General features: G+C 37.7%; 1 protein-coding gene across 3 annotated transcripts in view; it reads right to left on the bottom strand.

Moving 5' to 3' along the window:
• Positions 1 to 25367, bottom strand: part of IL6ST (interleukin 6 cytokine family signal transducer) — a 35825-nt gene that overhangs the window by 8785 nt on the left and 1673 nt on the right. The window contains exons 1-13 of one of the 3 annotated variants that reach the window (XM_052778653.1): positions 20295 to 20403; positions 19629 to 19709; positions 18182 to 18493; positions 16239 to 16371; positions 14824 to 14984; positions 14331 to 14482; positions 11640 to 11799; positions 6437 to 6519; positions 5040 to 5259; positions 3764 to 3940; positions 3354 to 3455; positions 2072 to 2218; positions 980 to 1120 (exon numbers count right to left, since the gene is read on the bottom strand). In XM_052778653.1, coding sequence (XP_052634613.1) covers positions 980 to 1120; positions 2072 to 2218; positions 3354 to 3455; positions 3764 to 3940; positions 5040 to 5259; positions 6437 to 6519; positions 11640 to 11799; positions 14331 to 14482; positions 14824 to 14984; positions 16239 to 16371; positions 18182 to 18493; positions 19629 to 19695 — 1855 coding nt within the window. In that variant the 5' untranslated portion in view covers positions 19696 to 19709; positions 20295 to 20403. Of the gene's footprint in view, positions 1 to 979; positions 1121 to 2071; positions 2219 to 3353; positions 3456 to 3763; positions 3941 to 5039; positions 5260 to 6436; positions 6520 to 6645; positions 10843 to 11639; positions 11800 to 14330; positions 14483 to 14823; positions 14985 to 16238; positions 16372 to 18181; positions 18494 to 19628; positions 19710 to 20294; positions 20404 to 25367 lie in introns of those variants that run through there. The other 2 variants (XM_052778652.1, XM_052778655.1) reach the window with 2 other exon arrangements.

The following is a 25367-nucleotide window of genomic DNA, read 5'->3' as shown; positions in this document are numbered from 1 at the left end:
CAGGTATGACAGTAACATCTATGTGAATTAATCTGTGGTCCAGGTGTTTCAGTGGCCTCCTGGCTGCCATAACAACATCGTGGTCAAGTAAGTAATGTAAGCAAAGTCACTAGTCATCCATCAGTTTATTCTGTACACAAAAATATCCTCTGCCTGCACTTAAGGCTGCATTACTGTTATGTATTCCTTCCAATGCTACACACATTAAGTAAACCTTACAGAATGCTTAGAGAAGAGCAACGCTATACAGAAAAAAAACAACCAAACCCGCTGAACCTAAAGAAGTGCTTTCCACAACTAAGTTTGGTTAATGTTTTTGCTCTTACCATTACAAATAGGAAGCAGTCTCTAAAGCTGAACATACAATAAATTTAACTCTTCAAAATGAGTCTCGGTAGAGAACTGTAGCAAACCTTAATAGTAATATGAATGAGAATGTGGAACCTGAGGAAGGGCTGTAAGAATGGCATGTGCTGACTGGCACCTAGATTAGCACATCAAGATCCCAGCACACCTCTGCAGCTTCTCATGACACCCATGTATCAGGATAATAAAGGCCAACCTACTTTCAGATTAAAACAAAGACTCTGGACTCTTTAAGACCATGGTAGGAGCCATCAAACACCAGAGGAGAAGACAAGGGCACTGAGTAAATCCCAACGACTCACACAAAGTTGGCACAAAAGAATACTTTAACCTAAAGTATACACAAAACACATCCCAAACCAGCACGTCTGCCAACATAAAAGAGCAATCCAGGGGACCTGCAGAGGACAGCTTGTCCTCTGTACAATCAGAAGAAATCCTGACTAAACTACCTCTTTGTGACTGAGTACTAGATAGGCTACCCGGATATCACACACCTTGTGAGTATGTCTGTGACTGAAACTTTTTTCTTTTAAATTAAATCACCTTCCCCTCCTATCAGATCTTGCACACAGCCTTGCTATACTGTTGCAACATTACTTCTCTGCCTTACCAAATTTTTGTGTAGTAAATGTAAAATCGGGACCACTCCTGCCTCCTTCATCTGTGTATGCCATCATCCGCACCGTATACAGTGTGTCACTGGTTAGAGAAGAAAGGGTATACTCTGTCTTGGAAGGATCCACTGTCACAGCTAAAGAGAAGAAAAAATTTATACTACTTTTCCATACAATTTATTAGAACTCCACAAACACAGTAGCATTAGGACACCATCTCTTCAGGTGTACAAGATAGTTTTAGTAGAACGCATGGCTCTATGGAAAATAGAGCTGACAGAAAGACTAAACTTGTACAAGAAATGCTGAGATTCATTTGCTTCTGTTCAAGTGTTTGCATTTAGTCTCTTTCTTGATGGTATTTTATGTGCTAATTTCCTGTGTTTTTTTTTTTTTCCTCAGAGCATAGCTACCAACTAAACTAGTAGGGAAGTTGAAGCTTAAAAGTCTACAATAAGCAGAATACGTGGCTAACTAGAAATAGGTAGTCAATAACTAGAAAAAACATGGTTAACTAGAAACAACAAGAAGTAGGGTAGGCATAAATAAATGGCCCTTCCAATTTAAGCAAATCTAAAGAGTAAAAGCTTTTGATAGTGCTAGCTCCCAGTCTTATGCCTGCAAGTCATACACACTACTGAGAACTAAAATGCACTTCAAACAATATGTTTTACATCAGTAATGCATTGATCTAGAGCTCCAGGAGGATTACCCCCCCCACACTTTTTTTTAAGGCTTTATCATAGTTGAATGCAATCAACTCCTTTACAGCTTGAATGGTCTAGCTTCATCTTGCAACACCATCTCATCCTGTATTTAGATAGAAAGATGGGAGCACAATACCCACAAATCAGCTTTCAGAAACTAAACTCAGTGCCCTGTTACACACAGACTGAATGTTCTGAATTCTTTATTAGTGACTTTTCTGTTCAGTATGGAGGAGAGCTACGCCTCAAACATCAGCTTTATGTCATCAGAACAGACTATCAGCCACACTTGATTCTGTATCTTTTTTTCAGGAACATGTATTAGGAAGGAGACAGATGGAATACTTCAATGCCACAAAACACCGCTCTGCTTTCTGTTACCTGTTTCATTTCCATCAATAGTTTTGTAAAATATGGTGTAACTTCTGATAAATCCATTTTGTTCATCCACTGTGAGATGGTTCCATGTCAGAACAGCTTCAGCTTTTCCTACTTTTTTTGTCTGAATGGTTGGTCCTTTTGAAGGACCTGTAATGGGAGATGAAGATTAGTTTCTGTTGGGCACCTTCACATCCACAGAACCAGTGTATTAATGAGCACCAAGTTGCTCCTGCATAAAAACTTCAATGGAATAGCTAGACTAACTCATCTGCAAAGCATTATTTTCAGACAACATAGCAACTCCAAAGGTGTTTTAAAAGAGAAACCTCCAGGAAAAAAAGATATGAAAAACAGTAATCAGCATATCACGTGAAACTGTCATCTGAAGTTAATTAGTCTTGGCTTTCTACTTGGAATTTAAAATAAATCAGTATAGAAATATTAGTATACCAATAAAATAACAAACTCAAGCCAAATTATCTCATAAAGGTTGGAAAAGGGAAGGAGTCAGCCACAGATGTCTGTTTGTCATGGTTTAACCCCAGCCAGCAACTAAACACCACGCAGCCGCTCACTCACTCCCCGCCACCCAGTGGGATGGGGGAGAAAATCAGGAAAAGAAGTAAAACTCATGGGTTGAGATAAGAATGGTTTAATAGAACAGAAAAGAAGAAACTAATAACGATAATGATAACACTAATAAAATGAAAACAGCAATAATAAAAGGATTGGAACATACAAGTGACACGCAGTGCAATTGCTCACCACCTGTCGATCGACACCCAGTTAGTCCCCGAGCAGCGATCCGCCGCCCCAACTCCCCCCAGTTTATACACTAGATGTGGCGTCACGTGGTATGGAATACACCGTTGGCCAGTTTGGGTCAGGTGCCCTGGCTGTGTCCTGTGCCAACTTCTTGTGCCCCTCCAGCTTTCTCGCTGGCTGGGCATGAGAAGCTGAAAAATCGTTGACTTTAGTCTAAACACTACTTAGCAACAACTGAGAACATCAGTGTTATCAACATTCTTCGCATACTGAACTCAAAACATAGCATCATACCAGCTACTAGGAAGACAATTAACTATCCCAGCTGAAACCAGGACACTTAAATACTGTAAAGAAGCAGAATGGATGTTAATAGAAGGGACAAGATCAATTACGTCAGATGACCCTCAAGTGGAAGACCATTTTTCATCACATGGTCTACATTAAAGCAAAGGTCTCATTATTCTTAGTCAAGAAAGTCAGTTTATGTGCTCCAAGATAACCATTTTGTACTTACGATCCTGCTGAAGATAAGCCTTCACAGACTGTCCACTTCCTTGACCATCAGCATATAGAGGGTAAACAGTTATCAAGTAACACTTGAACGGCTTTATATCACCTAATAAAGGAAATTTAAAATGTGTTTCACAGACAGTCAAATTCTTCACCATCCTTCTCATTTACTTCAGATACAGGATTCTGGGTTTTGGCTGTTTTATTAAATGCACTCGTATCTAATGCAGCTGACTTTCTAGAGCTCATTGATATACTGCTCCAAAATATTAACTAAAGGAACAATATAATGGTTCACATTCAAATGTTAAATTTAATAAACGGACTTCACAGAAGTTCATCCCTCCCTTTGAGAATACTTATTAGGTTTTTAGAGTGTTCTACAAAGTATTTGTAGACTTACAAGCTAAATACCTTTTAAATATGTTCCTTGAATATTTCCTGGTTCGTTCTGCCATTCTATAGTGCAGTCTGAGCTGTTGGACACCAGACACCATTCGATCACATATTTAAGAACATAACTGTTAGGAGCAGTCCACCCTACCCACAACTTGCCATCTTTAGGTAGTGTTCTAACATTCTTCACAGGAGCTGTGATGCAAGAAAACAGAAAAGTGATAAATACTGACAGTTCTTCCACTAGATATTCATAACAATAGCTATTTTGTCAAATGTGGATACTTCTGTGTTATTGTAATGGTGACAATTTGACAGAACCTAAGTAAATGTAAAAGCCATTTTCTGAAATTTGGAAGCTTACATCTGAATCTTTATATCAGAGATCCAAAATAAGCAGGTTTAAGCTACTTGAAAACTGGAAATTAGCCTCACAGTAAGTTGCCTTATTGCACAGTAAAGAGATACTATGTTTCTTCCAAAAGAAAGGGTCTATTTCAGAGACAAATCAAACCTTGAGACACTTCTAAATTCCCATTCTAATCCTCACACTCATGTACCTTACCAAATGCTTCTCACTGCAATGCTGCTCTGCTTGAAACATACCCTTAATTAGTTCACGTAATAGTTTTAGAACCTGTGGCTCTCCCTTGGTGTTTACACTAAAAGCAGCATCTGTCTATATACTTATTTTTTGCTTCCTGTCCTGCTAGCATTCGGATTGTCTAAGAGGAGGCTGGAAGTAAGGAGAAACCAGCCTGTAGTTACTGCTACTGCACAGTGAAAGGAACTTAAAAAGGAACATGAACAGCAGGGAAACAGGGGAAGCAGATAAGGCAACCTGGCAAGATACTGGAACTGTGGGAGAGACAGGGACAAGAGAAGAAAGGGATGGGGGGGGAGATCAGAAAGCAGAAGGGAGAGCAATGGTGAGATGGTATATACCTGAAGTAAAGGATGCTTGCTTCCCCAACCCTCTGATTTTTTAAAAAGAAAACAAAAATGCCCACTATACTAAGAAAAGAAACAACAGGGAATATAGTGCACAGTAGGTCTAAGGATCAAAAAGAACAGCAAAATAGCACACAACTTCAAATGAGGCTGTGGGTATATAAACCTGCACATTCCCTAGTATACAAGTGGTGGCATAGTTTTAAGGTGTTAAGACTGCAGATACATTCAGTAATACTTTAATTATGTGTCCATGTAAATGGTATCATTTCACAACACTGAAGATTTCTTACAAGAAAAGCGATGCAGATTCATTTGAAACAGACATTACTAGGACACTAACCTTTTGTATTACTTGCTGGGATAAGTAAAACTGATGGAGGGGATGCCCCAACTCTGTTATGGGCAATGACAGTCACTTCGTAAGTTCCATTTGGCAGCTTTAATGTAAGGTTGGTGGTATTGACATTGTATTTCTCTGGCGGACTGGAGAGAGATGATTTAGCTCTGACAGTCACTTCATACTGCAAGATTACTCCACTGGCTTCAAATGGCTCCAATGCCTGTTAGAAACACATCTTTGATTATACTGGTAGTGAACAAATGTGACTTAACTTTTATTGTCTTTGATGCGTAATTTAAAATCAGAGCGCAAGACAAGTTACGTAGATCAAATAGCTGTATATTTAAGGAAAGCGCAAATAACCTGTGTTCATTGCTAGAAAGCAGTAACTTCCAGAATGATTTCTGGTTTAAATCCTCTTTTTCTTGGCTCACAATCCTACCTAATAGTTTAATAAAAGCTATTCAGTAAAGACTGCAGAACATGTGTTGATAAAACCAACATTTCATGTGACTTTACAACACAATGACATAAAAGGAATCTCACATCTTAAGCTGTGTTGAACCCAAATTCAAAAAGCCTGAGTAGTTGTCTATTACACATGGTAAAATACTTGTTTCTGTTATCTAATAACACAGAAAAATAATATGTTCTGTGTAAAAGTATTAGTTTTCAGATAACTTAGGAGAAAACTGTTGAAACTGTAAAGTAGCACCAGTTCTCCAGTTCTAAGCTAAACAATGTCAGAAGTGGCACGTGGCATACGAGTTACATCAGAAAATCATGCCATAACAATATACATGTAACTTCAGACAAGCCACCTAGTAATAGGGAAAAAGTAATAATAAAGAGACAGCTAGATCAAATGCGTCAGAGTTCATGGACCAAAAGAAAGCAGGAGATGGGGACTGACCATAATTGCATTCACTTTCTCAGCTTTGGACTAATCAGCCAACGAGACACAGCAGCCTACTGCATGCAAATGTACAGTGCTGTATTTAATAAGTTTGGCCTCTGGAATGTCTCTAGGCTTAATGGATTTTGCAGCTGGAGTATCCCCATCCAGACAGCGTTACCAGTTTTAGGATACAGCAGGAGGCATAACATGAAGGTTTACTTTGCTCAAGCGAAAGTTTCCAATTCCACAGACTCCTTAGGACAGCAAGTCAGGAATCTGGAAGTGGATTCTGTATACTCTGGATCACAGATGTGTGTCAGTTAACTGATGGCCTTTACATCTATACTGTTATTATAATAATACTGAAGTCACTTCTTGTATCAATAAAACCTGTATTGTCCCAGCTATCTACTCAAGTTTGTTGAGGTAAACTTTGCCACTTAAAAACTCATGTTTTTAAAAGAATGCTCAATTCCTGCAGTTTATAATGTTGCTTTACCTTCCACATCAGATGCACAGTCCAGGAAGCTGGTGAGTGAGATGCATCAATGATCCTCCATATGGCTGGTCCTTTAGATGGTTCTGATGAAAGAAGCAATGCTTAATAGTAGAAATATTTTTATTTAACCTGTTTGAATTAATCCTTTGACTATCATTAGAAGGTTATGCCCCCCCCCTTTTTTTTTTTTTAATAAAAACATATACCAAAAGCATTTCTTTAGTTCCTCAAATCAAGTAATGCTTGGTATATTACATGGAACACCTGCATGGAAAGATTTCCTGAAGGGATGAGCAAAACACCAGTTCTGCTCTAAGTGTACAGTACCAAAATAACCGAGAGTCACCATGCTGAGCTTCTGCCACAATGGGCTGAAGATGACAGTGCTGAGTGAGGCATGACCAAACCTACACCATGCAGCCTGTGTTCAGAGGCACAGCCCTGACTACCTGTATGCTGCAAATCTTGCTATGGTCTGTAACTCCAACACTCTCCCTACCACCCCAATATCAAGTCACCTAAAAAAGGAAAGCGCAGGAAAGTTAAAAAGGAGACAGATCTCTCCTGCCAGAATTCCCTGAGTTTCCTATATCCTTTATGCTAAAAAGGGTAACAGAACTGCAGTACTTTTGTGTAATACTACAATACTTTCTGGTGTCAGTACTGTAAAAAATTCAAGTGGTGTTTCCACTACAAATTTCACTTCAAAGTAGAATGAATCAATCTATTACAGTGCATAAAGCAATAAAGTGGCCAATCCTTTGTTAGGGCCTTAGCCCTAACAGAAAGATGATCTTAAAATGAATTTACATTTATAATCTTGCTAGACTGTATTTTCTCTGGGAGTTTTTATTGCATTTTTTAATATTAATCAGTATGAGTTTTTGGCTGTTTTACCTCCAAAACCCAGTATCAAGTCTATAGTGTGCCTCTTGTCTCTTATGCTTTACATCAAGAGGGAAGGAGAACTGCAAACTGAGGCAAAGGGAGCTTGCTCTTAACAATCTTGAGTACCCTGATTTGATTAATGTGAAACAGAAGCAATTATACATCTTGCCTGATATAGATCATGAATGCACCATGATCTGCCTTATGTTCATTTCCACCATAACACCTTTGTTCTGAGGCTAAAATAAGGCCTGGGTACTTAATCACTAATAGCAGTATTTTTGCAAAGCCAGTCACCACAGCATAACGGCAAGGCAGTCTAAATACATAGGCAGTCCTGAAATCCTCATTGCTCAGGTTGAGATAGTAACCACAGAAAACAAAACCATACTGTCCTTAGGAGTTGAAGAGAAGTGACTAGAATATTGAAAGAATATTTGACAGTATTTTCCCCAGAGAAAGTAAATTTTGCATAGAGCTGAAGCAATGCCACTATGTACACATAAATTCCACTTTGTTTAAACAGGTAGGGTATATACTGTAATCTTTTTCTTACTTCTCCAATATAAGATGACATGTGAATTCAGTCCAAACTCATTACTGGGAGCTCAATTAGGATTAATAAGGAAGGATTTATGATTCAGTGCAGTTAGTTAAGCTCCAAGCACAAAGTGGTGTTTTGACAATGAAACTTGCATTGGTTTAACTCTGTTTAAACACATGCACTGAAATGCTGTGCTAAATAAGACTGCTTAAGAGGGTGCCTTGGAAGGCACTAAGGAACAGACAGGATACTACAGAAAGGAGACAAGGAAGAACAGAAGCAGGAAAGGCTAAAGCACATTTAAAAAAAAAAAAATCAGGCTGACTTAGAAGCTAAACAGATATCACAAAGTATTTGTAGTAGTCAGAGGGAAGAATAGAGTCCCTGCTGGGTATCAAGCACACAACCAGAAGGTCCATTCATTGGCTCCATATGGGGTAGGACAAGTACAGGCCAGAAACAAAGCCAGTCTTCCAGGCTATCAAAGTAGAAATGAAATGGAAATGGGACAAAGCTAAAGTAGTTTCACTCCTCATAACCCTAGAATTGAAAGAGAAGAGTTTCTAACTGATAATAACCGAGGTCCTGGAAAAACAAGACAAAATCCCCACATTGTTTAAGTCTCTTTAAAGTCAGAAATCAGCAAGTAATTCCCAATGCTGCTGCTACTAATGATTCAGGAGGAAACCAAAAAAGCTTTTAAAATCAAACCCCTTTGAGGGTGATTTACTAATTCTAGAATCCCCAGAAATCACAGTGCATGTTATTGTAACATACACAGCTATGTAGCAAACCTGGTCTGCTGGATATAAAGACCCTTGGCTACAGCCACTATTTGGAGGTAAAAAGTCCATGTTTCCTGATAAGGATTAGGTAGTAAAACAATTGCCAAAGACTTCAAAATTGCCAGAATGCTTGCATTAGTCTTCAGCATCATGGTTGTATATTTGTGCCTTTGCATTTAAGGATTCCATTGAAATTTCACTTGATAGTTAGAGTACTTAACACTTGGAAACATAATCAAGTGGAAATATAGAAGTATACCTTTCTGAATATAGTAGTGGTAAATACACCCATACCTTGGTAGCTTGCTACTGAGACAAACACCAAATCTTTTGAATGCAGCAGGCAAGCGGATGTAGAACCTTCTGAGATACAGGTCTAACAGTCTCAAGCAAAGCACAACATCTAAAAGTCGGTTTTATAATTTGATTGAGGGCAATAATAATGGTATAAGTAACATAAGTGTCCCCCGCCTGCTTGTTTCATTTGCAATAGGCAACTGTACAGTAAAAATTGATTAATAAAATTTTGGTACAGGTTTTGCCAAAATTGCAACCTGAAGTCCCTTGTTTGAGCCTGACACTTGGTAGAAAAAGGATCAGGGAACTATGGACCTCATGAGCTCCTTTCCAACTTAAGTTATCCCACTATCCTATAAATTTGCAACTGTATCTAGGCATTTGCAAGAGGTGACCACACCTCTGAAGTTGTCTGTAAACAAATTCAGAATAGGAAATTATTTTACCGTCAACTTATAGCTACAATAGCAAACTGATTAACAAGCAATGCAGAAAAAGTGTGACTATCTTGTTATCATTAGGAAGCATAGCTACAATTTGTTAAAATGCCGTTCTACCAGCAGAAGACAAACTGTATTTACATTTGCAGTGTATCACAACTAACAGCACAGGTATTCCTCAACAGCTTACTGCACACTGAAATTAGTTTCTTACCTTTAGCAAGAAGCAAGACACTAATGTAGGGTGTTCTGATACCAGTAGAGGTTCAGATTCAAGAAGATACCAGTTAGTACCTCTCAAGCATCTATTAAAGATGTTAAATTAGTTCCAGTTCAGTCTAAGGGTACTATTCAGATGAACAACAAAAGGAAAATAGACCACAGAAAGTTATACATCAAAGCCTGGGGCTCTTATTTGGAGAGCAAATTAAAGGGCCAGATGCATAGGTCTAGGTTGTGTTTGTATACACTGCATGTATTTTTGTTCTGTTAATGGAAAATGTAAGAATCCACTATCTGAGAACAGGATTTTTCATACTGTAACAAATGCATGGGTATGATTTTAATGTCAGTTTTCCAATAATTACTGCTCAGTTATTGTGCAACTTTATTTTGTATGGGTTTATAGCTGCTGCAGCAATTGCTAAGTCACGAAATGCTGCAAAACAAAACAGCCAAAAAAAAAATCAGAAACAGAAAACACTAAACATACTCAACTAATGGTTTTGGCACAACTCAGTGGCAGAAGGCACAGTCTCTACTTAAGAACAAACTTGCAGGAGAGCCTCTCTAGTGGGGAAATACTTTCATGAGCTGTGAAGTATATTAAATTCATAACACAGTGAGTTGTAGTTACTTTAATGTCACAGCACATTTCAAGCAATGCATGTGTTCATGAGCAACTGGAAGCAATCAATGAAGTTAAAAAACATGCTGTGGAATGGACAAAAATCTTAGAAGAGACCAAGTGCAGTAACAGCCACAGTGCCACTGTCCTGAAGGAATATGAAGGAGTCCAGGGCAACACAGCACACCTGCAGAACATACAGTTCAATGGAAACAGACAATGCCATAACAGCTGACTGGAGCATCAGAAGGAGTTCAAAGGCCAGTCAAGTTGATGAGCTGGTTGTAGTGTGAACAGATTTGGTACATGGCAGCAACTTTGCCATGCTAAGGATTTGTTCCACAAAGCAGCGAAGGCTGACACTTGACTGAGGCTCTTCAGCAGTAATTTTTCCCCAGGGCTGTGAACCTAAATCTTAACCTCGTGGTTTGCTATCTCTTGCATATTGTAAGTAGTAATTGGTTTATACTTTGAAGTTGTATATATCCTGCTTGCAAAGTCCTTTTGTGCAAGACTAAACATGATCCAAATACTGCCCCCAATGAGCTGATGCTGGTAAAAGTTTTCCTCATTACATCACAATAGCAGTAATTCAGCATTCACCCCTATGGCAAAGGGACAGGATATTACAAGTCCAGATTTATAAGATGACAACTCCAATGATTATGTCATCAAGACAGAAAATTGTAAGGAAACAGTGATTTTTGTGATTAAATACAGCTAAAATAAAACCATTTTTCACAGAGACTCAACCTTGCTTGAAGTCAGCAGTTAACAGATGGCATTCTCTTCCTTATGCCTCCCACAGTGACAACTGGATCAGTGATAAGCAGCAAGACTCTTGATTACTGTGTGCAGAATATTGTAAACAAGTGGGTACAAGACAGTGCAGAGGCAGCTGCGACCAGCAAGAAAGTGTTGTAGATGCAGGATACCTTGGGAAAAGTTAAGAGTAAACCAGAGTGTTTAGATGCTTTGGTGCATAAAAGGCTAAACTTCCCATATGACATTATTTCATATCATGGCTTCACTAAATTTGTGAAGGAGTCTATGTACGCTGTATGATTAAAATCTTCTGTTTCATACTTATTGATGCTTGTTCACCTATGACTTTATCTAACGGTCTCCTAAACACTGAGTTGTTCACAAACTAAGGCAGTCTGTCTACCAAAAAAAAAAAATTATCCTTTCACACAGGCAGACTAGCTTTATGGGAAGCTATTATCATGCTCCTTTGAATGCATGGGTCAAGTTGGTCAGTACTGAAAGTAACTCAGGAGAGCCTTGTTGCATGTATAATCAAAGAGCTCAAGCGAGGATACACAATTCAGCTGGCTATTGCCAAATTGCTGAGCACTCACACATTTTGAAAGTCAGTGACCTATTTTCATATATTACTTACTATCTTCAGTTGTGACCCCAGTTTTTTCTTCACTCCAGTCACTCCAGTAGCCCACTCCATCTTCCTTCATGCAACGAATTGAAAAGACATACTCTGTGTAGGGTCTGAGCCCCTGAACACTGAACGAAGTTCTTTGTGAAGCTGTATCTTCAGGAGGAACCTATAAATGGAAGAAAGATTTGAGAGGCACTGATCAAAAATTGTAAAGCTAAGTTTTGTGCTACTACAGCTCCCATTCAAGAGGGCTCCCTACAGCATACACACCTAGTACAAACATAGTTTTTCTCCCCTATTTCCAAAAGCTTCAATTCTCAACCATGGTTTTGTAAGGGACCAGAGTTGTGTGTATTTACCAGGTATAATACAATACATACACTAGAATAGGTAAGCAGCTATCTCAGGACAGTGTCTCATATGTTTTCTTTTTTAATTAGTTCATGTCTACTTCTCTGTCCTTCCTATATAATTCCTCTACTTACTGATCTACAAAATCCCCCCTCACATTTCAGAACTTTGCTAGGTTATCTGCTTGATTGTTGATTGTAAAATACCTGTGCTAGAAGCCTCCTATAAAGCTAGAGAATCCACGATTATTGCTTCCACTGATACACAACAGTGTTTCTTAACTGACATTGGAAATAGTTTGTTTTAGAGTAGTTTATACTTTTGCTAATAAATGAGTTTATTTTCATAAGCTCTTTCCTCTATCTGATTAGCAACTGAAAGCCAGAAAATATTCTTATTGTATATGTACAGAAACAGACATGTGATGTAGATAATAGATATATGTAGGTCACACATACTGACTCATCCCACATTATTCCACTTGCAATTAAGGGGTTTTTATAGTGAGCAACCCTGCAAGAGGAATGACTGCAGATTAAACACACATGCAGGACACTCAAAAGGTTAATCCTAAGTGTAAACAACTGTCAAAGTAGTCAAATTTTACCACAGCTACACAAGCTCAGTTGTTTTAAAAATTACTATTTCAATGGTCTTGTGCATATGTTAAAAGGGCAAGACAAATTAAAATGACTTAATAGAACAACATGTCAATAGATCCTGGAGTTGCAGAATAAGCTGTGCAGGGCAGTGCTCTTTAAAATACCAATACAGGTGACCTTAATAACTAATGTCTGCATCTAGCACTTGAAAAGTTCCTCCAAAGGAATACACTACATTAGTCACAAGTAGCTGTGTCATGCTACCTGCTTCAAACACCATATTTTGGTTAAGTCAGAAGCAGTCTTCCTTCCAACAAGTCATGAAATTCAGAATACTTTTGGCCATCTGTACTGAAACAAAAAATGGGAAGATCTTGATAAGAGTGTTCCTGGAATACTGCTGCTGTGAGAGAAGGCTTAAAAAAAGGCAGAACTGAGAAGCTATTGAAAATATGTCCATAGGCTGATGTAGAAGAAAAAAACCCACAACTCTGGATGATATGAACATATTATAGTGTACTACAGGTAAGGCATATGCCTTACTCTTTTCCAGTTCCTTGACTGCATCAGGCTTAAGGCATGCATGCAGGACAGCCATACTGTATAGAATCATAGAATCATTCAGGTTGGAAAAGACATGTAAGATCAAGTCCAACTGTAAACATAACACTGCCAAGTCCACCACTAAACCATGTCCCTAAGTGCCACATCTACACATCTTTTAAATACCTCCAGGGATGGTGACTCAACCATTTCCCTGGGCAGCCTGGTCCAATGCTTGACAACCCTTTCAATGAAGAAATTTTCCTAATATCCAATCTAAACCTCACCTGGCACAACTTGAGGCCATTTCCTCTCATCCTATTACTTGTTACCTGGGAGAAGAGACTGACACCCACCTCGCTACAACCTCCTTTCAGGTAGTTGTAGAGAGCAATAAGGTCTCTCCTCAGCCTCCTTTTCTCCAGACTAAACAACCCCAGTTCCCTCAGCCGCTCCTCATAGGACTTGTTCTCTAGACCCTTCACCAGCTTCATTGCTCTTCTCTGGACACGCTCCAGCACCTCAATGTCTTTCCTATAGTGAGGGGCCCAAAACTGAACACAGTACTCGAGGTGCGGCCTCACCAGTGCTGAGTACAGGGGGACAATCACTTCCCTAGTCCTGCTGGCCACAGTATTTCTGGTACAAGCCAGGATGCTATTGGCCTTCCTGGCCACACTGCTGGCTCATATTCAGCCAGCTGTCAACCAACACTCCCTTTTCCACCAGGCAGCTTTCCAGCCACTCTTCCCCAAGCCTGTAGCATTGCATGGGGTTGTTGTGACCGAAGTACAGGTGCAGCAAGTTCAAAAAAGCATCCCAGCACTGTACAGTGTTTGCCCAAGCTTTAAATGATATTTAGATCAGTAGTTTTGCATGTGCGTGGGAAGATGAAAGTTCATGAGTGTTCTAGATGTTGCATGTACAGAACAAAAATTCAGAATAAACATACTGCAACACGATGGGGAAGGACAGCAGAGAAGTCCGCAAAGAAAAGACAAGGTCAATGTACTCTACATTGTGCCCAAAACCCCTAGATCATAGCCTTTATGAACAGGCCAGATAAACTACCTTGGGAGGCCACATAAGGCCTAAGGATAATAAAGCGAATCCTCTGAACTGCAGCAGTGAGGGAACTTCTGCAGTTTGGCAAATGGCTGGGTTACAGCAGAAGAGTGGCAAGGGACATTAGTGGGATTACCTGCATCCAGTTTGTGTCACCAATGATCCTATAGCGAATATTGAATTTCAGCTTCATCACAGCTATAGAAATCCGATTCTCCCAGGAAAGCTTCAGAACAGTTGGTAGTATTCCTGAGTTGACTGATAAGTTGTGTGGAGACAGAGGTTTAACTAGAAGAGAAGGAGTTAGAGTCAACTCTACAGCTGTAATTTATCATGCCTCTAGCAGTTGGTACACTATGTTGTAACACTACTATTAAAGCCTTTCACAAGGTCAAATGGCTGTATTTCACACCAGTTTCTAAAGCAGACTACTCAACAAGAACTTGCTATCTGAATTGTGATCAAATCTGTCACCTTCCCTACCTTTGTCCAGCACAGTTCAAGTTCTAGTCACCAACATTTTGGCAGTGTTAAATTTTTATAGTAAAGAAACATGAACATACCAATTCAGCAATATGCACAGAAGCAGCAGTTATGTACTACTAAAGCTTTAAGAGGCATATATTTACCAATCTCAATGGGATCAATAACAAGAGGATCAGATTCAGCCTTCCCAAGAGCATTTGCTGCTTCTACCCAGACCTCCAGGTTAACAAAGAACTGAACATCAGCAATCGTACAAGAATTGTTTACATCTTTTGGTATACAGTCAGGAAAGTTCTCTTGTGGCCTAAATAAAAGAAAAAACAAGGTACAAAGCAGTAAGTTTGGTTTCCTTTAGAGAATCTCTAAGTAAATCAGAGTGATCAATCAGTTTAGCTCATGTCTCCCCTCTGCCATTATCTTTGTAAGCAGAGGCGTGGGAAGAAAAGGTGAAGAGATTACAATGGCTTGTTCAGCCACAAATGCATGTTTGCATTAGAACAGAAACTAGAATAAAATCTCTTGACTTCAAGTCACATATTTTCAAAAGCACGTGCCATGGTATTGTAATTATAAGGTTGTACAAAACCCTAACTTAAAAAATAAAGATCAAGAATTGATACATTTAATCAAAAGCACTATGGCTAGTAACTAGAAGCATATTCATGCAGTAAAAGATGTAGTCAGTATTACCTGCATACCCTTCAAGAGTACAGTATTACAGCTACAACACATTATCTCTTCTTTCACCATCTTCTACTACACTAACAGCAGATAGTTCTAGGGGCATCAGGAGATTTGCAAAGCATTAAGGTTTTCTATCTTTCCATACTTTCTACTACACTTGTTACCAAAACAGTTTAGCAGAATGGGGTATATGGAAAGCTGTTGGCAAGTCATTCCTGTTTCCAGAGCAGAGCAACAATCCTGTCCGTTTTAAACTACAAGAGACCATTTGAAGAGTTTGAAAAATACTGAAGTTGATTTGCTTTTACAGGAGAAATACTTTTTCTAAAGCTTTCATGTTAGGATTAATTGTGGACAAAAACCATTCTGAGTTCTTCAAAAGTACAGAGTAGATAATACCCGTATAAAATGCAGTCACTATATGTTGGTTTCTCTACTTAGAATCATAGAATAGTTTGGGTTGGAAAGGAACTTTAAAGGTCATCTAGTCCAACCCTCCTGCAATGAGCAGGGACATCTTCTACCTGTTTAGAATGGGATAGAACATTCACCACAGAAAAAAGTGAAATATATAATTTGGGTCCAGCCACCTAATGATTAGGTGTATTGTACTCACGCCACACTACTCATGTATTTGAAGAATGGAAAAATACTAGATAGCTGTTACTCCAAAACAAGTGCAGCAACAAAATTTCAAGTCTGACTTAGAATTACTTTAAATCTGAACTTCTTTAACTCTTCTCTTCCCCCCAAAATAGAGAGCAATACTCTAGGAAACTAGATTTTAGTGAAGAACTCTTCCAAAGTATCAAGGAATTTCAAGCCTACAAATATTCTTCAAAATTATTTAGATATTCTATAAAGGACTACTTACCATCTGTATTTCAACCTAAAGTGAGTGTCCAGGAATGTATGCCTGCCAGGGTTCCAGGTACAAGTCATAGGATATGTGAGTTTTGACACCTGATGCACAATGCAACTTAAGTTCTTGGGCTTCTCTGGGGGCACTGTACAGAAAAAGTTAGCAATAATTAATCTATATACACATTTCAATCCAGTGAGAATCATGCTAAGTGTCCCATCAGAGAAATTTCAGTGAACATCAGAAGTATTTATAGTCAGATTTATTTCTAAAGGAGGGGGCAAAAAGTGCTGGATGCCACCCAGCAATGGAAGTTAAGACGCTTAACAAGCTGCTCTGACAAACAGTAGGCTGCATAAGGAACAAGCACTTGACAGTAAGGAACAGCACAGCATATTTCTCATTCTTTGAGGCAGAAAACCTGATATCAACAATCTCTCATCTAAACCTATTTTAATTCACACAGAAAAAAATGTTAATGAGCACTAAGGTGGATAGGCATATGCTGACTTTGCCAATAACCTGAGCTCTAAGGCAACTGTGATAGGTCTATTCTCCCCCACCTGAGCTAGGAAAGAAGGATAATTTAGCTGCAAACACCTACAAGAAAGAGAAAGGATCTTCATTAATGCACATTACTAGTGTGTAAGAAACTTTTTCAGAGTGCAGCTGAACTATTTTTTTTCCTCCTTAAATTGAAGTGACCGCATACAAAGAGTTTGTTTCTAGCTTTTAGAATGCCACTATTTAAGAGAGTATAATGCACTTGAAGAATCTTATTTCCTTTCAAGCAGAATGCTATTTTCAACAGAACTATGCTATGAACCTTACAGTTTTGTTCTTGAATAGCTGTATTCTTCTTAAACCTGTTGCTACTCTGTTTACAGAATTTTCCTTTAATTGACAGTATGAAAATACAGTATCTTTAAATACAAATGCATCTCAAGATCCATATGTGAATTACAGCTGTAGAATGTTATCTGTACTGTCATTCAGTTTATCATCTTAGGATATTGTATCTGTCCTCATCTTTCCATATATTTTGCCTGTCTTTTCTGGTAAAAAATTTACTCCTCAGAAGTTGAAACAGAAAAGATTGTTCTTCTGTCAACGCACGTTGTAACTCATGCTAGAACCACGTTAGTTTAAATGGTGAACTCAAGCCAGCCTTTTGTACACAGACCTTGCAACAACTGCAATGCCTTTTGCCAACACTAGGAGGCAACATAATTCATCAGCCATTGGAAGACTTATTTTATAAACAGTCCACCAACTAATTAAGAAGTAGTATATTAAGTTATTCATCTTACTTTCTCAAAACCTCAGTCTTGTCTCAAAGTGCGCTTGTTCAGAACTATGCAAGTGCTATCATGCTTGAACAAGGGAAGTTTATAATCAGTTAAAAGTATTTTCTTATGTATAGTGGCAGAGTAATCCAGATAGTATGTTCTATCCTTAAGGCAGTTCAGGTTAGCTTTAGTGATACAGATGGACTAAAAGTTTCTCAGTCCATTAATGAAGAAAACATCAATTTCATAGTGTTATTATGAAAGCAGGACATATGACCTTGTGGTATTTCCTTGAACACTGAACAGAAGCAAGAAGTAAGGAAAAATTAGTCTATTTCCTAGATCTATTTCAGTTGAATTCACATTTTCTTTTTGTAATTTAAATCCTCCTGCTTCAACATTTTTCTATTGTTTTCTGTTTTCTTCCCATTTCAACACTGAAATACTCCAGAGTATTTTCTGGTTTTTGGAAAACTTTATTCTGTGCTTATTTACCAGCTCTGACGGCATGTAATTTGACAAAGTTTTTATACAGTTATCCAAGAACTGAAGGAATGGAAATAAGCATCTTAAGATATGCACTTTCCATTGTTTGTATTCTCCTCCCTGTTTCTCAGAAGCAATTTTCTTAAGACCAGAATAAAAGGCAAGAAAAATGGTACTTACAGCCTATTGTAACTGTAATTCCATAAATGTTCTGCTCAATCTGTCCATCTGCTAAAATGTTGCATGTCAGAGGAGTAGCTAATGAAGAAGTGTCATTAAATGTGACACTGGAAACTGTTCTGTTTATTTCACGATACTGTTCTTTAGGTACCACTTTATTTTTAATTTTCCAGATGATCTGATTAGCATAGATATTGCCAAAGTCAAGACAACTCTCATTCAAAATGCATAATGCTGTGAAATTGGAACCAAGGGCCAATACAGGAGACTCTGGGATGATGTGACCACATGACTGTACAAGTCCACCTGAAACTAAAAAGAAAAAGAATTGCATCTTTATTAAAAGCTACAGAGCATTCCATAATCAATATTGCTGATACAACACTAGCATAATGTTAAAAATACTACATGTGTCTAAGCAGCAAATGAATTATTTACTTGACAGTTATAAACCTGAAATGCATTAGTGGACCACCAAGCAGATTTAAGGGGCAAAACCAGTGTAGTGCTCCCCAGGCTTTGCAAAAGCATTTTACCAAGCAAGAAAGCTCTATTAACAACAGAGGCCTTTACAGAGAAAGTACAGTCAAGGATTGAATGTTTAGTATGCTTTGAAGGAAGAAGGTAATATAGTTGAGGTTACTTTTGCGGTTAAAAACGTATTTTCTGTAGAGAAAGTTAACAAAAAATTGGGATAAGTGTGCACCTTTGTTGTGGTGGACTAGTTTTTAGAAGAATTGCATGCAAACAGTTGAATACTTGAGTTATCCATTTCAAAAGCTTCAGTGTGTATACTACAAGCATATTTAGGAATTATAGTGAACTCTGCACCTTTGACAGTATTTTTTTTTTTTTACAAAGGAACTTGAACACAACAATAAAATTGTGACTATCACTATAAAGCCACATAAAGAGAAAAGCGTCAAGTGTTAAAGAAGAAATAGGTGACTGAAATACTGCCTTGAATCAATAGCCATACTAAACATCTTGAGGATGATCATTTGCTACACAACAGCAGTGGCCCACAGCTGTAACTTGATCACAGAGCCCACTACACTAGTTCACTGGTAGCTTATTGCTTTAACAGCATTTAGACTAACACATGCTTTCATTTAGATACTATTTGGCATATGTGAAATTAAACTTCAGTTTGCTACAGTGACCAGCTCCAGTAATGTCAGTGGAAGCAAAGCAAACTTCCACTGACCAGTCACTCTTCACCATCTCTGTACACACATGAGCAATGAATGGAAGCAGAACTGAGTATTGGTTTAACATACATTATTTTACCATATTATTAAGAGCATAGACTAGGTCTCTCGATCCTAATACACCTTGCTTTCTGCCCCCACCCCATAAGTATCTAGACAAAAAGCAAGTATGTAGTTCAAGCGTCTGATTAAAATAGTTGTACAAGCCTCTTCTGTTTGAGACACAGAAGTCTTACCTTCAAGAGAACAAATATTCAAGAGCAGATACAAGCAATGGGCTACCCAGTTCCACCCAGAAAACATGCTGCACAGAATTCCTGGAACAGAGGCAGATTATTTTTTAAATTTAAACTATTACTCTTCGCTTTAGATCACTGTCAAATTCAGATTTGCATTCAATCTATGACAATTTCTCAGGTATGCACATTTACTTTCCTGAAACAGTATCTTCTCACTCTAGAGAACGAACTGGCATATTGTTTCCATTTTACTCACTGCTATAACAAAATCCAATGTCTACGTGAGACAACTGATGCTGTTTAAAGCCTCTTTAGTTACAAATTTGAGAAATGCAACAGCTTAAGGTTTTCATGTCATATATGGAAAGAAATTTCACTGGTACTTCTGTGGGAGGTTCAGTTAGAACAGAGAGCATAACATGGTGGTTCAGGTTTTAAAACAGAACCCTATGAATTTGATTATGGTTACCATACTTACCTAGCTTTCAAGGGCACTGATATAAGTGCTTTGCACAAGGTTCAGAACAACTCACCACAAAAACATGTGTCTCAATCGCAAGAGTGACTTAGAATACATTTAAGAATTACGAAGCACACCACTTCCATATCAAGAACTGTTGGACTACTACAGAAAAAGCATTAACTAATTCTTCAAAACCTTACAAGGGAGTTTGTAATTCCTCAAAAGTTGGAGAGTTTTTTTAACATCTTATGTTGTTTATTTCTGTATTGCAGCAGAGCTCACTTGTTCTCCGTTTTGACAATTCTGCAAAACAGTTTGGAGAAAGTGAAGCATTCACAGAGTAGCTTCCACTCCAGTTGTTTTGAAGTCACATGGTCTCTTCTGAATTTCTCAACCTGCAGTTATAAAGCAGCCCTAAATTACCAAAAGCAAGTGACCATTCCATACTAAGCATATGAACATATTGTTCTTACAGCTAGAAACTAAACAGAGTTTCTAGGTTTACTAAGATTTGAGATGAGATTGCCTGTAGCAATCCTGCTTCTTAAGTTTTATTTTCACTGACCTGGCAAAACTTCTTTGGAAACTGGTATTCTGAGCTCTACTCCTATAAAAGGCAACTCACTAAGAAGTTTAATGGAATTCCACAGTATTCCATAGAAAGGAAAGTTTAAAAGCTACATTTACTATTACCAAAAAGGAAAAGAAACTGCAATTTATGACCAGAAATACTCCTTTGCTTTGACTGCATGTAGTTTACTTTATAATAATGACAGAAAGACACAAGGCATTTCATACAGATCAATAAAACTAGACAACACATTTAAGCACCAATGTATCAATACCAAGCTACAACCTCACTCCTTAGGCATCAGCACACCTAAGCCCCCCCCCCCTTTTTTTTTAAACAAATCAAGGTAAGCAGTATAATGTAAAGAAAATATCTATTCACAAGAATTAGAAACCAACAACTAAATGAAAGCCAATCTCAAACCTTTACAGCAGAGTCTCTGTAGGGCTCACCAACATAGATGTATTTCAGTTCGGACTAAAATAATAGCCATCAGAATCACTCAGCAGTATCTTTATTTGCATCTATACTTGTGAGTTCATTACTCAAAGCCCACCAAAATTTCCTATATAGAAATTCTGTACTAGAAATACTGCTGATTAGGAGACTTGACAGTTATATTAACAGGCATTTGTATTTGTCACTAGAGGTTGGTTTTTTTAACTAAATAATGAGACTCATTTATAATCAGAGTGTAGTTGTATGGAGTTGAGAATCAAAAAGCTATCCGTTTTTTTTATGTTACACTCAAGTACTCTCACTGGGCTAGATATGAAAACCATTATAGAGTTTTAAGTGCAATACATCTTTAGATATTTATTACAAGCATACAGTAACTAAACCAATTGATTTTTGCTTATTATGGACATAAAGTCTTCCAATATCTGAAAAATAAGGTTTCCACCCACCCCTGCCTTTCTGCATTTTAAAAACCACAACTGGTTTCACAAATTTTAATAAATTCACACAGTGAATACAACCAAACTCAGAAGAGTATTCTCTCTTGATTTAGGTCTTTAGACACTGAATAAAACCAGCATATAGGAATCTATTTTTAGTGTCTTGACTTACTAACATTTATCAGAAATAGTGCTTGCCACCTAAAGCTTGTTGTGCTCTATTAAGGATAGACCTTAAGATGTGTTATTTTAAACAAGATTCATTTAAAGCTATTTAAGTTGAACAACTTGCATTGCAGAAGATCTGAAACTCATGAGAACCCTGAGGGCAACTACAAGCTAGGTGGAAAGAAGCAGCAGCTCCACTTCCCTGCTCATTGCCAAAAGCTGCAGAACAGCAGCAGAAACAGCTTCCACACTGAAGAGGAAAGTGTGAAGCAGATGTAAAGAGGCAAAAAGTAAAGTTTTTAAAAAGAATGTTCAATATAACATTTCTCTCCCATTTTGTATCACAATTGGTGCGACATTAGTATAATGGCAATGTCAGCTAAGATAAGTATTACATCATTACAAAGTTATTGGTTTTCTTTTTGGTAATGATTTATTTCAGGTTAAACAATAATTCTACAAAACTATTCAAGAACTGCTGGTATTAAAGTCATTAAGTATGGCTGAGGTTAATAAAAAAAATACTATGAAGCACCTGAAGGAACATAAAAGCCAACACTTAAAAAGCAATAACGAACTCAACAGAAGTAAACAATAAAACAGAATTATCACATATTTTGCTGGTAAGAAATCAAAATAAGATGACTTCACCTTTTTAAATAAATGCCATTTCTGTATTCAACTGTCTTCCAGACCTGGAATACAACATTTCAGTTGTCCTGAGCAGATTCATTTACACATGGGAAACTGAGGTCCAAATCTCTACTACTTTGCACCTTGGAAAGTTTAACAGCTGTTTTGAGGGAGCAAAGAAACCCTCCACAGTTTATAGTACTTATTCCACCACACTCAGCTCCTGAAAGGCAAGAGAACTGAGACTCATGCTCCATCACCTGCAACGGAAAGTTAAGTGGGAAAGCCCACTCACCTACCATACAGGAAACAAGCAGTTGTGACTGTAGTGTCAAAATCATGCTACAGTTCAGCATATATCTGCTTTTAGGCTGTTCTGATGTATTTTACTTTTTCCCCCTGCTGATCAATGCAGTTTGAAGAAGACTGAAGCTACACACCTCTGAACCCACAAAGGGGCTATTGCAATCCCTTCTAATGTGTGCTATTTTTTAAAACATTAGTCTCTCTACCTTTCACAAGACTGATTCTTAATCAAAATTTAGTTCTAGGGAAAAGAATCAGAGTTACACTAAGCACTTCCATCCATCTTGCCTAGATAAAAGCCATAAAAAAAGAAAAAAATATGGTGGGGCCTATAACTAACAAAACAGGGAGCCATACTTCAGATCAGACCAAGGAAGATACTTCAATGGAAACTAGCATTTTCTAATCTGAGCATATAAACATGCCGAGGTGCAGACAGTGCACAAACCCTGCATATTAGCTATACCAAAACTTTAAAACATAGTGCTATCATTCAAAAGAAATGCTGCTAAACATCAATTGTTCACCATTAACAACTTGAAGTCAGACTAAGTTGCAAGTCTGGACAACAGAAAATTCAATAGTTTCTGTGATTATGCAACACAGCCCAAAAGCTTCTGTTTTACAGACTGGTGTAGTGTATTAGGAATCTAAGGTGAAAGTTCAACCTGATGCTGAACTAACATTGAAGCAGCTAGTCAGTTCAGAAGCTTTTTCTTTTTTTTCCCTAAAAAAAAGCCAAATCAACATTTTATCTATACTATGTAGTTGTTGTGGACCACTAAGTGAAGAGGAAAGGGAGACAGAGAAAAAAACTGATGTTAGAAGTTTGTCAGGTTACCTCCATAGTTAAGTCTGCCAAAGTGCAAAGGATCAAAGTCCATCTAAATACTACACAGTAAAAACAACATGGTCAATTTAGAACTGCTGCTATTGACAGTCCTTAACTTGGAGAACGTAAGTTATCTTAAAGAGGAAAAAAACCTGTTAAAATGCTACAATTACTTCAGTAAAGACAGACATATGAAACTTGTATGTCATCAGATCACCCCATTTAATCTCTAAATCATATGGGACTTCTATTATTCTTCACATCCTGCTGCCATTTTGAAAGAAAAGCACTAAGCCTTTATGCCTGAACCTTCAACTGATGCTTCAGGCAGTGTCCTACGAAAAACTAACAACGACCCTATAGTTGAGCTTTATATGCACAAAGTAGCAACGGCATTGAGTTTTATGACTAACGTGTGAATAACAGTTTTTGAAGAAATGTCAGGCATTCATGCAAAATGGCAATCACTACTTATTCTGAGCAACAGAGAGAAGCCTTACAAATTAATCTTATTTCATAAATCATGAGAACTACCCCAAAATGAATACAGATATATGTCATATGATGAATTATCACTTCTCCATTTCAGGTTCAAGTAAACTGAAGTTGTCATTTGTAGGTCAAGACACTATAGCCAAAATAACATGTTCTTGCCAGCAAAGCCAGCTTGCAAGTCAAGAAGTATAGGTAACATCATGACCACCACAGGAAGGTGTTAGGTCTATTAAGGCTCATCATCACATCAATTATGAAACCACAAAGGTTGCTGGCAAATTGTTTTCCAGAAATTCCTCAAAAAAATAAGAGCTAAACTTACAGCTTCAAATGGTAATCTCTTACTAATAATCCACATAGCTCAGGAAGACAGAGCAAGTGATACTGCACATAGCAGCTACTGCTTGAGGTTTTATAACAAGCCAGATAGTACTTAAAGCCCATCTAAAAGCTGGAACTATCCTCAAGGAATTTTGATTACTCACACTGTAAGTGCTTTCTAATTAAGACTACTTAATCTGCAAGCTTCCTTCCTCCAAGCTTCCTTCCTTCTTGGAAATACCTGAGATTCAAAAACCCCCCAAACACCTCTAAGAAAATAACTTTTAAAATCTTATATAACATTACATGCACAGAATATTCTGAAAATTTTTCATATTTAAAATACCTATACACAAATGATACCTCTATCCCTCTCATCAAATAGGTAAGTCATTTCTCCACATTACTCATTCTTTTGCCTCTAGAAGGAGGCTTCTCCCTGCCTCTGGGGTTTTAGTACAGCACTCAGAATAAAAAACCCAAACAAAGGGCCACAGAGTAAAATGATTTAAATACCTCATTACAGGCACCAAATATTTGCTTGCAAGAATTAAATTCTTCCTTCTGGTACCTTCTTAAATTGCCGATCACTTTCTCTGAAATACTTCAGATTTTTTTTGCAGCTAGCAAGTAGCTTTAGTCTAAAAAGCAAGTGAATTTATACAAAATAATATCTTAGCATTCCATGTTCTCATCTTGAAGTGAAACCTTCAAGACTGACAACCACCAATGCTGGTTCTCTAATTTAGACAGTTCTTGCTAATCTAAGAATCATTCTAAAAGAAATGGCCAAGAGGTTTATTTATTTTCATACAACTGTGCTAGTGCTAATCCTCCAGAGAAGCAGCATGGGAGACTGTGTGTCTCCATTTTGTGTACAGACTTATGAATGTGCATGTATCTTACCCCCACCCCCCAAAAATGTATATATAGGCTTTATTTGAAAGATCACATTTCTAGACATGTAAACAAGAACCAAGTATTTATTTTTAATGCTTAACATCTAGGAAGTAATCTCAAATTTTCATCACCCTCTTCTACTTTCCTA

This window comes from Harpia harpyja, chromosome Z (genome assembly GCF_026419915.1).
Source record: "Harpia harpyja isolate bHarHar1 chromosome Z, bHarHar1 primary haplotype, whole genome shotgun sequence".
NCBI classification, from domain to species: domain Eukaryota; kingdom Metazoa; phylum Chordata; class Aves; order Accipitriformes; family Accipitridae; genus Harpia; species Harpia harpyja.
This window is presented reverse-complemented; position numbering and strand designations above follow the sequence as displayed.